The 17,122-nt window shown below is 30.5% G+C and overlaps 1 protein-coding gene across 1 annotated transcript; it reads left to right on the forward strand.

Annotated features, from left to right (window-relative positions):
- The first annotated feature begins 7,409 nt into the window (after nucleotides 1-7,409).
- LOC124848572 (protein neprosin-like) lies at nucleotides 7,410-9,304 on the forward strand. The gene is made up of 7 exons (XM_047326284.2): nucleotides 7,410-7,595; nucleotides 7,707-7,793; nucleotides 7,901-8,089; nucleotides 8,183-8,347; nucleotides 8,449-8,502; nucleotides 8,631-8,777; nucleotides 8,873-9,304. Exons 1-7 carry the CDS (start codon nucleotides 7,452-7,454, stop codon nucleotides 9,245-9,247), a joined length of 1,161 nt encoding a protein of 386 aa, XP_047182240.1. The 5' UTR covers nucleotides 7,410-7,451; the 3' UTR covers nucleotides 9,248-9,304.
- Nucleotides 9,305-17,122: the final 7,818 nt, after the last annotated feature.

Consider the following 17,122-nt stretch of genomic DNA (forward strand, 5'->3'; position numbering starts at 1 on the left):
CGTTTCTGGTTTTCGTCCCTCTCTTTTAAAGTAAGGTACAATTTGGTCCTCATTCTTTTCGAAACGTTCGTTTTAATCCTCGGAATTTTGGTTTTAGTCCTCAATTTTTGCTAAATGAGGACCAAATTTTTAAATCGTCTTTAGTTTTTGTTACTATGGGCTCATAGCCGACCGATCGGTAAAATCAGCCCGACCGATGATACTCCTCAGAATAGTGAATTGATCGGTTAAATCAGCCGTTAAGGTAATTAATAGTAATAACTATCGGGGAGTTAATGAGGATAATTATCATTTATTGACAATTAATTGACAATTAATAGTCATTCATTGGTGGTTAATGAGTTAGACCCAACGGTAAGCTCATTATAATTTATAAATATATTTCTGGCAAAGGAGACAGGTAACTTAACTTAACTTGAACTGAAAGCTTAGAGCTCTGATAACTAAATCTTGATTACAAGATTATTACGCAAAGTCACTGACTTGAGCGTCGGAGTGTCTTTTGCAGGCACCCTCCCCCGCGGCTTGGACAAGGAGAAGAGGGAAGACAGCACAACTGGACATCGGAGCAGACAACTTTGAATGTCTCGGATTAGGGTTCTAAATCCTGCCCAAACAGTTTTCGAGGACTAAAACGAACGTTTCGAAAAGAATGAGGACCAAATTGTACCTTACTTTGAAAGAGGGACGAAAACCAGAAACGACCAATAGTTTAGGGACTAAAAACATATTTAACCCTAAAAGTATCAATTTGGATTTTCTTTATAAATAATTGTTCATGCTCTTAATAGAGGATTTTGAAAGTGAAATTGTAAAAGAAAATGACGATTGTGTACATTAAAATTTAAATCGAAGTTGTTATTTTTTGTAATAATTTCATTATGATTGAATTTGAACTTAGTATAATTGATTTTGAATTAAAGTTATTATTTTTTTTATGACTTCCATATAATTGATTTTGAATTGAGACCATAAAAGAGATGACCATTTTAGTTAAAAAACAATTGTACTAAATTTCACATAAAAACCAAGTAGATGAAATTACATTAAAGTCATCAAATGGCGATTTCAATTCTAAAGCAATTACGTTGAAGTTGAAAATGTAATTTCACATAGGAAACAAGTAAGTGAAAACGGATTCATGCGGACTGACAAGCGGGATGTCAGGTTGATGCTAGACTATTGAGTTTTATTTGAATAATTTATAAGACATTTGATTTGAAAATAACATCTGCTTGCATTTGAATTTTCTAAAATATATCAAAATATGCACATTAAATCATTTTTGTTCACACAATCATTAGATCACTATATTGTTAAAATTTTAAAAAATTAACAATAAGCTCCATCATCATTTATTGGTTCAGTTTTCATCATTTTCTTTTTCAGGGTTATTAAATGTAGTATTAGAAGAACTTTCCTCCTCCACTCTTCCATCTTCGTCAACATCATAATTTAAATCACAAAACTCATACTTTCATATGGAAGTACTAATTATTGGTTCAACATTTTTTTGTTAATTAATGACTTGTATACTTATTTAAAATCCTTGAACTAATGCTGAAAATAGATTCATATGCAACGATAGTAATTGGGATACTTAACAAGTCTTTAGTCATGATTGACAAATCTGAAAAACATTGATAATTACTCTTTCACCATTCAAAAACACTCATGCGTTCAATAATATCAACATTCAACATTGGCTCATCCAAGCATATGTTAAGAGGTAAATTTCTGTTTAGTACTCGGATGAAGACATTGGCCTATGTTATGAAAAATATAAGAAAAAGCTGAACAAGAGATAGAAAAAGTTTGACAGTAGAAGAGAAAAGAAAAAAAGTACGACCACATCAGCATGGATTTAATGTCTGGATTTAATGTCGTTGTTGTCAACTTAACGGACAAAACTTTATTCATACACTTTTCATAACATAGAGACTCAATATCTTCATTTCTAAAATCTAATACTAAACCGAAATTCACCTCTTAACACGTGAATTTAACACGTGAAGGAACTAAGTTCCTTAGCCAATTTAAAACTCTTGACATATTCGCAATCCACCTCATTTTCACCTCATCCTTCACATGCGCTTCCTTTCTTTCATTTGTGCTTCATCCGTGCACTTCTTTCGTTTCTTTTGTTTTTTCCTTCATCCAAGATCAACAAAAAAATTTGAAAACAAATTTAAAAATTTGGATTTCCAAAATTTTAAACCAGATTTGAAAATTCAAAAAATCCAAAAATAAATTTTGAAATCTGGAAAATTTCAAAATTAAATTTGAAATCTGAAAAACTCAAAAATTATATTTCAAAATTCAGGATTTGAAATTTTGAATTCCGGATTTCAAAATGTAAAAAATCCATAACGAAATTTCAAAATTTCAACCATTCAGAATCAAATTTCAAAATTCAAAAAATTTTAAAACTAGATTTTAAAATTTGAAAAACTCAAAAATAATTGAATTTTGAAATCTAGGAAATTCCACACTCAAATTTTGAAAATGGAAAACTGAATTTCAAAATCTGAAAAATTCTAAAACTGAATTTCGAAATCTAAGAAATTCCAAAACCAAATTTTAAAATTCTTAAAATTTTAAAATTGAACTTCAAAATCCGAAAAGCTCAAAAACTAGATTTTGAAATCCAATAAAATTCAAAACCAAAATTTAAAATTCCTGCAAATATTTTTAACAGAATTTTGAAATTCTAAAAAATTTAAAATCAAATTTCAAAATTAAAAAAAAAAATTCAAAATTTAAGATTTCAAAATCCAAAGAAAATACAAAACTAAATTTCAAAATCTAAGAAATTTCAAAACCAAATTTAATAAAATATATAATATGAAGGGTTATGTTGGGTATCACAGCAAAATTTTAGAGTGAAGGAAGAAAAACAAAGTGCGGGAAGAAAACCCCTAATCACATCTACTGTAGTATTTCTAAAACTCAAAATTATGGATATTTTTTATTTAACATCCACTTTTCATCGTGAAACAGTGTCACATGTCATTATTAAATCAGGTGTCATTGTATTTATCCCAATTTGATTCTTATATTTTTATTTTGTCTTAATTTCGTTGTTATATTTTTATTTTGTCTCAATTTAGTCTTAATTTTTTAAAAATTAAATAATTTTGTTCCTTTTCAAATTCAAACAAAATTTAATTTGTACATAAAACTTTACAAATTTTTTTATACAAATTAATATTTTTTTATTAGAAAAATAAAAAAAACTATGAATTAACATAAAACACATTTTTATTTATGTAGTACTAACAAAAATAACTTAATTGCATTACAGTTTTCAAAGCAAAAACTAAATTGAGATAAATAAAAATAAAGAAACTCATTTACAAATTTCCTACAAAATTAAAAAACAAATAAAATCATTTAACCTAAATAATAAGAATGAACAAATTATAAAAATTAACATTTCAATAATTAATATTTTTGTGAAGGTGATCTACACAAAAATAGTCTTTGTACTTCCTCAACAATTCATAAAAAATTTTTGGAGTTAAACATTAAGAGTTAGAATATATCATCACTAAAAATTCACTTAACAGAACAAACTTTCTAAAAATTCACTTAACAGAATAAACTTTAAAGATAAGAATTTGGAAAAAGTACATACCGTTATTTCATTTAGTTAAATCTTCTAAAATTATTCATGTGTCAAATTTCTCGAGCAAAATTTATATTTAGTTTAACCTTTTAATCATTTGATGTAGGGACCAAATTGAAACCAAATAAAAATACAAGGACTAAATTGGTACAAAATAAAAATACAATAACTAAATTGAGACAAATGCAATGACACATGGTCTGATAGTGACATATGACACTGACAGTGACACATGGCACTGACATTGACATGTAGCACTAATAGTGCTACACCACACTACCATTGCCACGTGACACAATGTCAGCTTTACATGTGACAATTTTTTAAAAAAAATTAAAAAGATAAAATTAATTAAAAAAATATTTAAAAAATTCAAAAAAACCACAAGTTGACACGTGATACCTATTTAATAGTGTTAGTATGGAATTAACGGCAATGACCTAATGGCTTGAATTTTTTCAAAATAAGGGTTCAATTGAGACAAAAAATAGGTGAGAAACCTATTTGAGAAAAATCACCAGAAATAGAAACTATCTAAATGATTAAACCTAATTTTTACAATAAACCTCATAAGGTCTAGAAACCCTATAAATACACAAGGTATTACTAGGAAATACACACAATCCTCTCTTATTTACTCATACACTCATATAGATCCTAAAACTCTCTTACTAACTTTAACATTAGAGAGTCTTTTGCAGATCGATCTTCCCCTTCTGAAAAATTAGGTATTTGATTCCAGTCATCAGAAGCATTCAAGCCACCATTAAAATCTTGTTACTTGTCCAAAGGTCTATACTCTGAATCTTGATAAGAATAATTGTATATGACAAGTATTGCATTGTAATTTTTTTTATGTTACAAAAACCATGTTTATATTCATAGAATGAATCAATAAATATACACCATTAAACACGTAAATCTCTTGAGAAACGATACTTAAAATTTTCAAAATAACTAGAACGATTATATAAACTTGCCAAAGGTTAACAACTTCTAATTTGTTATCCCTTTACTTCTCACTTCTAATTTTCTCAAACAAAGTTGATAAAATTCTAACTCTCTACAAACTTATTGTTTCCTTTTTAATTACCCTTTTGTTGTTTTTCCCAATTTCTTGAACCGGAGTTGATCAATTAGGATAATTCACTTTGAAGTTAAACAAACTTTTCACTCTCTATAGAGAATTTTGTTGATTTCATTATAAAAAAATATCAAATAGTAGGCATAAGTAATTAATAAGCTAAAGATTATTTTATATACTAAAAATTATTATTATATAAAATAGTCTCTATTATTAATAAAAAATTATAATTGATTTGTGAATTAAAGTCGAAATTGGCCTCTAACATTAGTGACTAATCCTCTTTGAGCTCTTAATATTTTTACAAAACAAATTTAACCTAGCTAGATATTGGCTCACCTAGCAAACCAAAACACTAGGGGTTAAAGTTTTTTAGCTCCCTTGACTAACAACGTTATCTAAGTTCTCTAGATTTTAGTTAAACAAATTTTGCTCAAGAGAATGACTCGCTTCACAAATCTACATAATTCAAACCTAAGACATGTATCCATTCATCAATTTGGCTTTTTCACTTCGTTCCTTAGCCAAAAAGTGATATATATATATATATATATATATATATATATATATATATATATATATATATATATATATATATATATATTCAAAATAACATCAAACTCAACCAATTTGACTAAATGAACCTAAAATTAAACTACTAAATTACCTAACATACCACACTCAATTCATTATTTATGGTACATTCATAAATTAAACTAGCTTCTCTTATTTAGATTAGAATTTTGGCTCAAGCTAAGCTCCAAAAACTCTCACTCTTATATGATATATATACTTGAAAAACCTCAAATAAAAGATATCAACATTTATAATGTTAGACAAACAAATAACCATTATGATCCTAAAAGAGCAAAAGATGTAGATGCACTATCCCATTTATGTAGATTCTAAAAATTGACTCAAGAAAATGGATAAAGATGAACTTATTCAAAATAAAAGTTTGATTAGATAAGATTGGTCTACCCTACACAAGAATCTTTCTTACATTCAAACAAATTATGAGATTTGATAGAATGAGATAAAAAAAGTAAAAGAAAAGAAAGAATTTCATTTTATAAAGATAGTGATATTTTTTTATATAGAAAAATTTAATAATCGATTTTTCCACTTGTAATCTTTACATTTTAAAAATAAAATATTCATATTTCATCTTAAATAAACTAATATTACTCTTAAAACTATTTTGTAGACTCTTATAAGGTTGTGACAACTTGTAATCTAAATCTTTGTTCTAAAATTGAAAAGACACAAAATTTAATCATAATAATTTCAAGTAAATATTTCATAACTATTAAAATATTAAAATAAGGTTTTATGTTTCAATTAAAAATTATAATAACATTTAAAAATATTGAATGACTTAATTTAAATATTGTAGTCATCTTAATATTTATTTTTAAAGTTCAAAGAATTAAAATAACTATAATCACAAAAAATCATAAATAAATTAATAAATTGGTTTGGGTGTACATCTGTATTATTTTTTTCCATGATCTTTGAGCTGTGATAGTTCATAATTTTTTAATAAAAAATAAATAACAGAAATTTACAACTATTAATAGACAAATAATTTTTTATGCAAAAACTGTGTAACTCTAATTATCTGATATACCTAGAGATACGTAGGAGTAGGAATCCAGTTTAATCAAGCTAAATAAAAGAATTTTTTTTTCTTGTATCAAACTTCACCCAATAATAACAATAATAATGAAAACTCATTTTTTTAAAAATAATAATATATGTTTAAATTTTATGGACAGCACTGATAATTGGAAAAACGTTTCTAACATATTATCTTCATCAACACCTTAAGAATTTTGTTTTTTCTACTATTAAATGTTATAATAAATATAATATTTAATGCTATTAAATATTTAAAACGTTTCTAACATACTATCTTTATCAAACTCTTTAAAGAATTTTGTTTTTTTCTGCTATTAAATATTATAATAAATATAATATTTAATCCTATTAAATATCTAGCTTTATTTGTTTAATGCAAAACATTAAGATTCAATATATTATTTGTTTCTATATGGGTTGAGAATCACGATCAAACATTTCTTTACACTTTTTTTTGAATGACTTATATTATCTTGAGTACGTTTAATTCAATTCTTATATGTTCTTGATGTTTGTACTCTAACCCGTATGGACAGGTACTTTGTCAAACTCAAGTTAGTTATTTAATCGATCAAGGGTTACTCTAATATCTTAAATTCACAATAAACCGAATTACCTATCTCTTTATCTCTGACTTGTATTTGTAAGTTTCAAGATGAACTTATAATTAATCAAACCGTAATCCTAATCCAATACCTAATAAATAAGATTTACAAGTAAACTTGCATGGTAGGGAATTTGGGACCACTCATTTGCCAAATGACTGAGCGGTCTCTTGTTTGTCCTATTTTATCTCTAGTTTGAAACATGAGCAATCAAAAAGTGATTGAAAAATGATCAAGATTTATCTTTGTTCTGTGTTTATATATGTTTACATTTTATGGACAACACTGATGATTGGAAAAACGTTTCAAACATATTATCTTTATCAAACACCTTAAGAATTTTGTTTTTTCTACTATTAAATGTTATAATAAATACAATATTTAATGCTATTAAATATTTAACGTTATTTGTCTAATGCGAAACATTAATATTCAATTTTAAATACTATTTTTTAAACGTGAGCAATAAAAAAATAATTGACAATCTAGAAAAATGATCAAAACATTGATCGTAGTTTTGTGTTTGGTGATCGGTGCAAGTCCTACAGGTCATTGTATTCGAGATACACTGAAAGAAGATATGGAGCTCGAACGACAACTAAAGCTCATTAACAAGCCTCCTGTTAAAACTATTCATGTATTTATAGTTTTTTTAATAAAATTTCCTTATACATTCTTTTGGTGAATTCAATGTAATTATAGTTACTGATATTTTATTTTTTTCTTTGTTGTATTTTATATTCTGGAGACAAAATATGGAGACACAGTTGACTGTATAGATATTAATAAACAACCAGCATTTGATCATCCTTTACTAAAGAATCATAAGTTACAAGTATATATATATATACATTTCTTTCCTTGAATAATTTCTATTTTTCAATCTTTATATAATTACATTTCCTTATAGTTTAAATGTATCTTTCTGTTGTTTAATTGCAGAAAAAGCCTAGCATACGAAAACCATTTGAAAAATCAAGTATGAAGAAATTACAAGGTACACAAATATTTGGATTTGTAAAATGTCCTAAAGGCACAATTCCTATTCGGAGAACAACGAAAGAAGAACTTATTCAAGAAAAACAATTACTAAATAGTAGTATTTTTGTCAAAGATGTCTCTGGTGTTCATGTATGTTGGGTCTTTGAACTGAAATTCAAATTTTCATGGTTTATTTCTACAAATTAGCTCATATTCGATGTTAAAATCTATTAAACTTTGCAGCTTGCCGAGATGGCTCTTTCTTCAAAATATGGTCCATATTATGGGATCGAAGGAGGCACTAGCATTTATAACCCAAGAGTTACTAAGGGTCAAATGTCCCTTTCTCATGTATGGGTTGAAAATGGACCCATAGACAGTAATAACAAAATTAGTGTTGGATGGCATGTAAGTTTTAATTTTATTATTATAAACCTTTTTTCAGTAAATAGTGTTTATATAATGATATATAGAAAACAATACCTTTCTGATCTCACATTTTGTTATAGGTGAGTTTGGATTTGTACGGTGACAATCGAACCCATTCATATGTATCATGGACGGTACACACATTTATATGAACATCAAATTCGAGTTTTGTTTCACATGAATATTATTTTAACTTAGGAAATATTTTTGAAAAAGAAATTCATTTCTTCAAAATGTAATGTGATGTTAAAAAAATATACAGAGAGACAATTTTCATAAGACGGGATGCTACAATTTACGATGTCCAGGTTTTGTTCAGACTAATCCTGCATCTTATATTGGTGGACCTTTTCTAAATACATCGTTGTACGGAGGACCAACTTATCGTTTTGTTGTTTCTATTAGTCAGGTAATGTTCTTGGCATACATTTTTCATATACTATTGTATGATACATGAAAGTGAGGTATTATTTTCTTGACAAAATTTTGTACATACATTTTCAGGACCCAAAGTCCAAAAACTGGTGGATACATCTAAGCAATACTATTGCTGTTGGATATTTTCCAGCCAAATTGTTCTCCAACTTGAGTTCAGCGGATAAAGTAGGATGGGGTGGAAGAACATTAACTCCTCGTGGTTCTCTAAGTCCTACAATGGGATCGGGATATTTTCCTGATGGAAACTTTTATCATGCATGTTATTTCACTTATATCTATTACAAAAATGCATCCAGAAAAAACTACGGACCTGAAAACTATCAAATAAAAAAATACGTTGACAATCCTAAGTGTTTTGGTCTTAGTTACTACGGCAATCTTCATAGAAAAGTTGAGTATTGTCTTCAATTTGGAGGACCTGGTGGTGATTGTGGTGATTGATTAGTTTTATTTTCTGATATGAACTTCAAATAAATAAATACTATTATTATCATTGTTTCTAATGATTTTAATTCTACAATTCTCTTATCTTGATCCATAGTTCTATATTTGGATATTGAAAAAATGGCTATAAGAATTGTTACACTTAATTATTAATAATAATTTTTTTTAGCATTTGTTAGAATCAAGAAGGTCAAAATAGCTGCTATCCTTCCAAATCAAGTCTGAGTACGAAGCTTGCACATTGAAATGTTATATACCATATACGCTTGTAAAGACACCACAAAAAGGTCGAATAACTAGTGTTTATGGTAAAATTTGCCGAGATCTCACGTTAATTATAAATAATATAATTTTATGAAATTGAGTTAAATTTAAAGTTTATTTCTTAATGAAATATATATATATATATATATATATATATATATATATATATATATTAATATTAGCGAAGAAATGCATTAGAAATTTTACGTTGATTAATAATTAAACTTAAACTTCACTTTTAATAAAACTCAATCTTATTTCGAACTTAAACTTCACTTTTTAATAAAACTCAATCTTATTTTAAAGGTGTTATCTACTCTCGTATATTGGAATATATATGGAAGTTCCACGTCGATTAAAGATAAGGTCAATTTATAGTTTATAAATGGATATAAATCTCATCCTACAAGCCGTTTTGTGGGGTTGCGTTAGGTTTAAAATTCATTTCTAACCCATTATATATTCCTCAAGGTTATGAATATGTTATAAACGACTTTGTGCTCATATTTGAAAGGTTGTATTGATTGTTGTTTTTTATACTTATTTGAAGATTGTAATAAATTATCCATTTTTGTGATATGCTCGTGAGCTAGTTACTGAAAGCTCTTCAGGTCGAGCCAATCTCTTTTGGTTAACATTGATGTTACCTTTTTCATTGATGTAGATCTTAATGTAACAAAAATATGAAATGTTAAAACAAAACAATTGTTACAACTAGGGGTGGGCAAACTGCACTATTTGCACTGCACTATAAATCCATTACAATTAACTATAAAATAGTTTAAAAAACTGAACTAAACTAAAAAATAGTTCAAAAAAACTGAACTAAACTATTTTTTAGTTCAGTTAACTACAATACAGTTCAGTAAACTGTTTTGTGAAAACAGTTCAGAATTAAAGTTAAATGATACAAAATTAAAGCCATCATAAATCAGTTGGATGATTCATCCTGTTCAACTTCACATAAGTTTTTTACATGAAAAAAATCGTGTTCCAGATTAAGAATATCTCTCACATAACTTGTGCAAGTATCTTTTCTCATATGTAAAATTGAATCAGTCATATCAGTGTGGCAATGAAAGGAGGATTTGGTGCTACTTGATTCTCGGATGAATCACCATGGTTGAAATTGTTCAAGTACTGAATATTATCCTACTCCGCCAACCACGAGATTTCAAATGTGTTTTTAAAGATAAAAGTTACTAGATCCAGTCAAACATGAGTTGACATGACAGGTAAAATTCCACCTTAACATAGCAAATACCATTATACCTATCATATTGGCCTCCTCTGTATTTGGAAAAGTAAAATAAATATTAAAAACCTCTTCTTTGCTTTATCATTTAAACTATGATCTTCTATCTACAATCTGAAGATTCTAGAATCCGATCCACATAAAAATAAAAACACACTCTTGAAATCAAATCACATGCTCCGGAAACCAAAAGGATAAACAACAAAATTGTTCGATGAATCTTTACACGTTCAAATTGAAGAGATACACAACATGATATATGTTGACTCAAGCCAAAAATCAAATTGAAATGAAATTCCTACTGCAAATACTAACCCTCCATATAGCTTGTTGGTATACCAGGATATAGAGCCATAGCCATTTTCTCCCATCTATTGCATATAATTAAACCAAAGAAAAAGTATTAGAGACACATTTTTAAAATAAATCATAATATTCCTAAAAAATTATCACAATATCTTATAACAATATGGCCATGAAAATGTAGCATACCGACACTAATAGCAAATCTCTATTGAAGATGGAGTAAAGAATTAAAAACTTCATAAAACCATTGTTAGGGAAAACAACTTGTGATCCATAAATTAACAAACTCTACAAATACTAATTTTCTCTATACACAACCGTGGATGGAGAACAAGACACAATAGTCATTAAGTTCAAGCTCAAGAATAACATCTTCAATAGCCTTACATTAAGGTCAAGGACTTACATCAATGCTTCTTTCTTGATTTTCAATCATCCAAATTAATAGCAGCACTTAAAGGTCCCACTTCATCTTGAGATGTTATCTCTACAAAAATAAAATAAAATATTTAATCATTTTTTAACACATAAAATATAAATTAAAAAATATATAAATTTGTCATATAATCTCACCTTGCTCAAATTTATCATGTTCTTTAGGATCCTCGTCAAAAAGTATAGAGAAAGGTGTTCCTTTTAACCAATCTTGTGTGCAAACAAGCACTTCCACTATTTTAGGCGTTAGGCAACTACGATAAGGACTAACCACTCTTCCTCCTGTACTGAATGCACACTTTGATGCTACGGTAGAGATAGGAATGACTAACACCTCTCGAGCCATGTTCGCAAGGATAGGAAATCTAGTCGAGTTGACTTTCCACCAATGTAAAATATCAAGCTCAACTGACTTCATATAAGGTTCAGGATCCTCTCTCAAATATTTATCAAGCTCTGATATATAATCAAATCTACGTCCTGTAGCTCTTAGGTAGAAACTCATGTCATGAGGATCATCATCATCATCATCTAGTTGAGATTCTTGTTGGCTACTTTGAGAACCCTCCTCAATACCTTGATATTGTTCATAAAGTGTTTTTAAAGATGACAATAATTTTGATTTCAATTCATTGGCCATACTAGATTCAAAGAGGTAGTCAATGAAGTAATTAACAAAATCCAACTTACTCCTAGGGTCAAGCACAACAGCAATCAATAATAAGATATTAATTCCATTAGGATTTCCCCAATATTTTTCATACTTGCCCTTCATCCTCATTGCCATCAATTTTATGCTCAAATCACTACTCTCAGAATATTGTTGAATTCTTTTACCAATTCCAAACACCTCCTTCATATACATATGACTGGTGACATAAGAAGAACCAGAAATGCGTAGGGTAGAGTCATAAAACATCTTTAAAAATGGTAGAATAGACCTCGCATATTCCCAATCCTCTTCTAATGGCACACCACCATTACTTTTGGCCATTTCAACACTAAATTTCTTATCTTGCATATCTAGCAAGACAAAGACATCTTTGTACTTCAAGCTTGCCTCTAACATTAAGTAAGTTGAATTCCACCTTGTTTCAACATCAAGACAAACAATACCTTTGTAAGAAATTCCCTCTTGTTCAACACATGCCTTGAATCTAACAAATCTAGCGGGAGAAGATTTCACATATTTAACTGCACTTCGGATTTTTGAAATTGAATCTTTGATTTCTTTTAAGCCCTCCTTCACAATTAAACTTAATATATGAGCACAACAACGCATATGAACATATTCTCCCTTTAAGACGAGACAATTCCATGATAACATCCTTCTTTTGAGGTATTGAACCCCAACATCATTTACTGTAGCATTATCCACAGTGATGCTAAGGACTCGCTTCAACTCCCAATTATTCAAACAAAGCCTCAACATGTTTAGCAATGAGCTCCCTTGAATGTCCCGTTGTTTGAGAAAAATTCAAAATTTTCTTTTGAAGTTTCCAATCATTATCAATAAAGTGAGCTGTTAAACTCGTGTAATTTAGGTTTTGGATTAAAGTCCATGTGTCTGTAGTTAAACAAACCCTCTCACACTGCTTTGATAGAAACATTTTCAACTTTGCTTTTTCCTCTTCATAGAGTTCCCACATTTCACGCCTCAATATAGTGCGGGATGGGACTTCAAATCATGGTTGCAAGGACCATACAAAGTCACGAAAGTCCTCATTTTCCACAAATCGAAAAGGAAGCTCGAACTTCACAAACATCTTCACCAACTTCATTCGAGATGCATTTTGGTCAAATTTAGAAATAGTTGGTGAAGGGCTAACACTAACTTCTGTTGTTGATGATAAAAGCTTTTGCCTTTTGAATGCTTCTTTATTAGGATTTTCTTTCAATCTCGTCAAATGATTCCTCATCCCGCTTGTTCCAGCCAAATATTTAATCAAATAACCACAATACTTGCATTTAGCCTTCTTCTCAGAATAAGGGTTTTGTTTAGTAAAATGTCCCCACACATCATGAGAGTTGACTTGGTTTACACTAGTTGATGTGAGGGAAAAAAAAGTAAAGAGCAAAGTAAATGATCTGAGGACATGTCTAAAAGGTAATTAATGTAGTAAGTATTTCCACCTTTGATATTGTCAACACCCAATTTCGTCCGGATTGACTAAATAATAGGTCTCTTTCTATTTTTTATTTGTTTTTTTTATTTTTCGCATTTTCATTTTATTTTGTTATTATTTTTAATTTCATTTTACTATTTTGTATTTGATTTAGTCTTTTTTTTTAAAAAAAAAAGAAAACGCAAAAAGCAAAAAAAAGAGAAAAAGGTTTGAAACGTGAAAAAAAAAGGAAAAGTTTTTTTTTGGGGAGACAGTGTTATGTGGGCGCTGGGGAGAGACAAAACGGTTTTCTGCATAGTGCGCACGGTGTTGGCAGAGACAATTTGGAGCGTACGGGGCTGGTACATTCAATTTGGGAGATACGGAATCGAAAAGAAACACACAGAGAGAGCAGAGGGAAAGCTTTCTTATTTTCTGATTTTGGAGTGGAAAGGAGGGGGATTGGACACTGCTTCTTCGGACCTTCATCTTGGGTCATCATCCAGTCACAGAAGGGCATCCATCATTGGCACCGGCAAAGAAAGACAAGGGCCAGAGGAGGAAGGAGAGGAGGTCACCGGATACACGCAGCTAGCAGTAGCCATAGAGCTCCGAGAGGTAAGCCTCTTGCTCACCTGTGCGGTCATGTATGCTTAATGCATAACTGCCTTTTATGCTTATTCTATTTTGCTTATGCTACGGTGAGTCTGCCACATTCCATCTTATAACATACGTTCATCCTTTTCCTCTGAACATCACGAGTTCTCCTATCTTCAACACCCCCTTAATACCTCTATTCACCCCGTAACCAACAAACAATCAACACATAAGCAGAACAAATTCATCATTCACCCCTTACGCTCATACGCACACAACATGCACCCATCATTTCTAATCCCAGTAAAACATCGAATCAATTAATGCCAAATTAATCAGTAAATAAATAAAAAACGAGAAAAAGAGAGGGAGGAATGCTTCGGTCCGGTGGTGATAGGAGAGCCCATCGCGGCAGCCTCCATGACGGCAGTTTCCGCCCCTGTGGTGGCAGCGACTATGGACGGAGAAGAGAGAGGACTTCCCGCGCGCGACAAACGACGGCCGGAGAGGGTCTCGACGGTTTGGACGGCGACTCGCAGGGGGCGACTTCGATGGAGGCGGCGGCCCGTGTGCGTAAGCTGGCGGAGGCGAACCCCTCCCTGGGTTGCCGGCGTCGGAGAGGGGAGACGAGATCGAGGAAGCAGCGGCGCGGTGCTTGGATCGGAGAAGCAACGTCAGCCTCGCGCGCGGAGAAGAAAAGGCAGTCACGCCGGGGCCGCCGGTGGTTTCGGGTGTACCTGTTGTCGCCGGCGTTTTCAGAGCTGGTAGAAGGCGCTGTCACGGTGGCCAGTTCAAAGTGTAGCGGCGGCGAATCTTCGGAAAAAAAAAGAGACCTTGGGTCTCTGAAGAACTAAGTTGAAGTGTTGGAATGAAGGGGATGACTAAGGGATTCTGATTGGGTTTGAAAGGGCTTTGAACCCTAAAAAAAACGTTTTCTGCACCCCTTTGTTTCATGCTTTGCACCCCTTTCATTTGGGCTTAAGCCTTTATGCAAACAAAAATAAAAAAAAAAGAGAACTGGGCCTGACCAGCGAATACTCATGCAACTCCCGCTTTTCACCCGCGCACCCCCATACTCACTTCCACACCCCCTTTCAGCTTGGGTTTTGGCCCAGTGCATCTACAAAAGAAAAAACATAGTTTAGACACCCCAGTTTCTTATTTAGGCACCCCTACTATTTGTTTTATTTTTATTACTTATTTATTTATTTGCTTTTCTTTATTTATTTTATTTTGTTCCCTTATTTATCTTATTCTATTTGTTTTTTTATTTTATTATTTTTATTGTTGTTTTGTTTTTTATTGTTTTTATTTTATTTTATTTATTTATTCTAAATATCTATTTATTTTAAAATGCATATTTAATAATACATCAAAAATAAAATATTTATATATATATATATATATATATATATATATATACAAAATCTACAAAAAATATTTTAAAGGTTTAGGCACATGTGTGATCGCACGCATCGTCCTTGTGCTAAAACCTTTTATTCTTCTTTTCTAAAAAGAATAATAATAAAATATTTTAAAGGTTTAGGCACATGTGTGATCGCACGCATCGTCCTTGTGCTAAAACCTTTTCTTCTTCTCTTCTAAAAAAGACACAATAAAATATTTTAAAGGTTTAGGCACATGTGTGATCGCACGCATCGTCCTTGTGCTAAAACCTTTTCTTCTTCTTTTCTAAAAAAAATAATAATAAAATATTTTAAAGGTTTAGGCACATGTGTGAACGCACGCATCGTCCTTGTGCTAAAACCTTTTCTTCTTATGTTCTAAAAAATTACAAAAAATATGTTTTAAAGGTCAAGCACATGTGTGATCGCTCGCATCGTCCTTGTGCTAGAAACCTTTTCTCTTTCTTATAAAAATACATTTTAAAGGTCAAGCACATGTGTGATCGCTCGCATCGTCCTTGTGCTATAAACCTTTTATCTTTCTTTTATAAAAATACAAAAATACATTTTAAAGGTCAAGCACATGTGTGATCGCTCGCATTGTCCTTGTGCTAAAAGACCTTTTCTCTTTGTTTTATAAAAAAATACAAAAATATATTTTTAAGGTTTAGGCACATCTGTGATCGTTCGCATCGTCCTTGTGCTAAAAACTTTTCACCTTCTTTTTCACAAAAAAATGCCAAAAAAATATAAAATCTTCAAAAACTAAAAACATCAACACTTTCAAGCAAACAAACAGTCTTTTAGCCAGAACTACGTGATCCTTGATTCTCCATCACAAGTGGAGATACGTAGGAGCAAGGCTGGTCCTTGTCAGGTTCACTTCCCAAAAATCCAAAATCATTTCAAAACAAATTTTCAAACAAACTTCTCAAACAGTTTCAAAAAGAACTACGTAACCCTGATTTCTCATTTTGAATGAGAATATGTAGGAGCAAGGTCAATCCTTGTCGGGCCCAAAAAAAACTAAAAAATATATTTTGTTTATTTAGAATTTCATTTTAGGGGATAGTTAAACATTTTGAAAACCACATCATATTCGTGCATTTAGTTAAAGGTACTGCTTTAGGGCAGGCATTGTAGGATGCTAACACCTTCCCTACGCGTAACCGATTCCCGAACCCAGAATATGGTTTTCGTGGACCATGTCTTATTATTTTATGGTTTTTCTGTAGTTTTCCATAATAAACTATGGTGGCGACTCCAAATCTCTTTTCAAAACCCGATCCTTTTTTTGGATCGTTGTCCTGTCGCGATTCCGGTTGCGACAGATGGCGACTCCACTGGGGATCTTTTTTAGAGAGTCAAGCCATTTAACTATATGCGCGAATTCAATGTGGTTTTTCTTTATGTTTTTCTTCCCTTTTTCTTTATCTATCTTTGATATTTGAATAATCGCATGTGAATAAATTTGCTTGTTGGATATTGAACCCTAGGGTAGAAA

The sequence above is a fragment of the Vigna umbellata genome, chromosome 1 (assembly GCF_029865625.1).
Source record: "Vigna umbellata cultivar VRB3 chromosome 1, Vumbellata_1.0, whole genome shotgun sequence".
Classification (NCBI taxonomy): domain Eukaryota; kingdom Viridiplantae; phylum Streptophyta; class Magnoliopsida; order Fabales; family Fabaceae; genus Vigna; species Vigna umbellata.

Excerpts from the sequence above, each read along its gene's own strand:
- LOC124848572 (XM_047326284.2), top strand. The coding sequence starts at position 7,452 with ATGATCAAAACATTGATCGTAGTTTTGTGTTTGGTGATCGGTGCAAGT. Across the intron at positions 7,794-7,900 it reads TAAAGAATCATAAGTTACAA|AAAAAGCCTAGCATACGAAA; the intron begins GTATATATATAT and ends GTTTAATTGCAG. Across the intron at positions 8,778-8,872 it reads TTGTTGTTTCTATTAGTCAG|GACCCAAAGTCCAAAAACTG; the intron begins GTAATGTTCTTG and ends ATACATTTTCAG.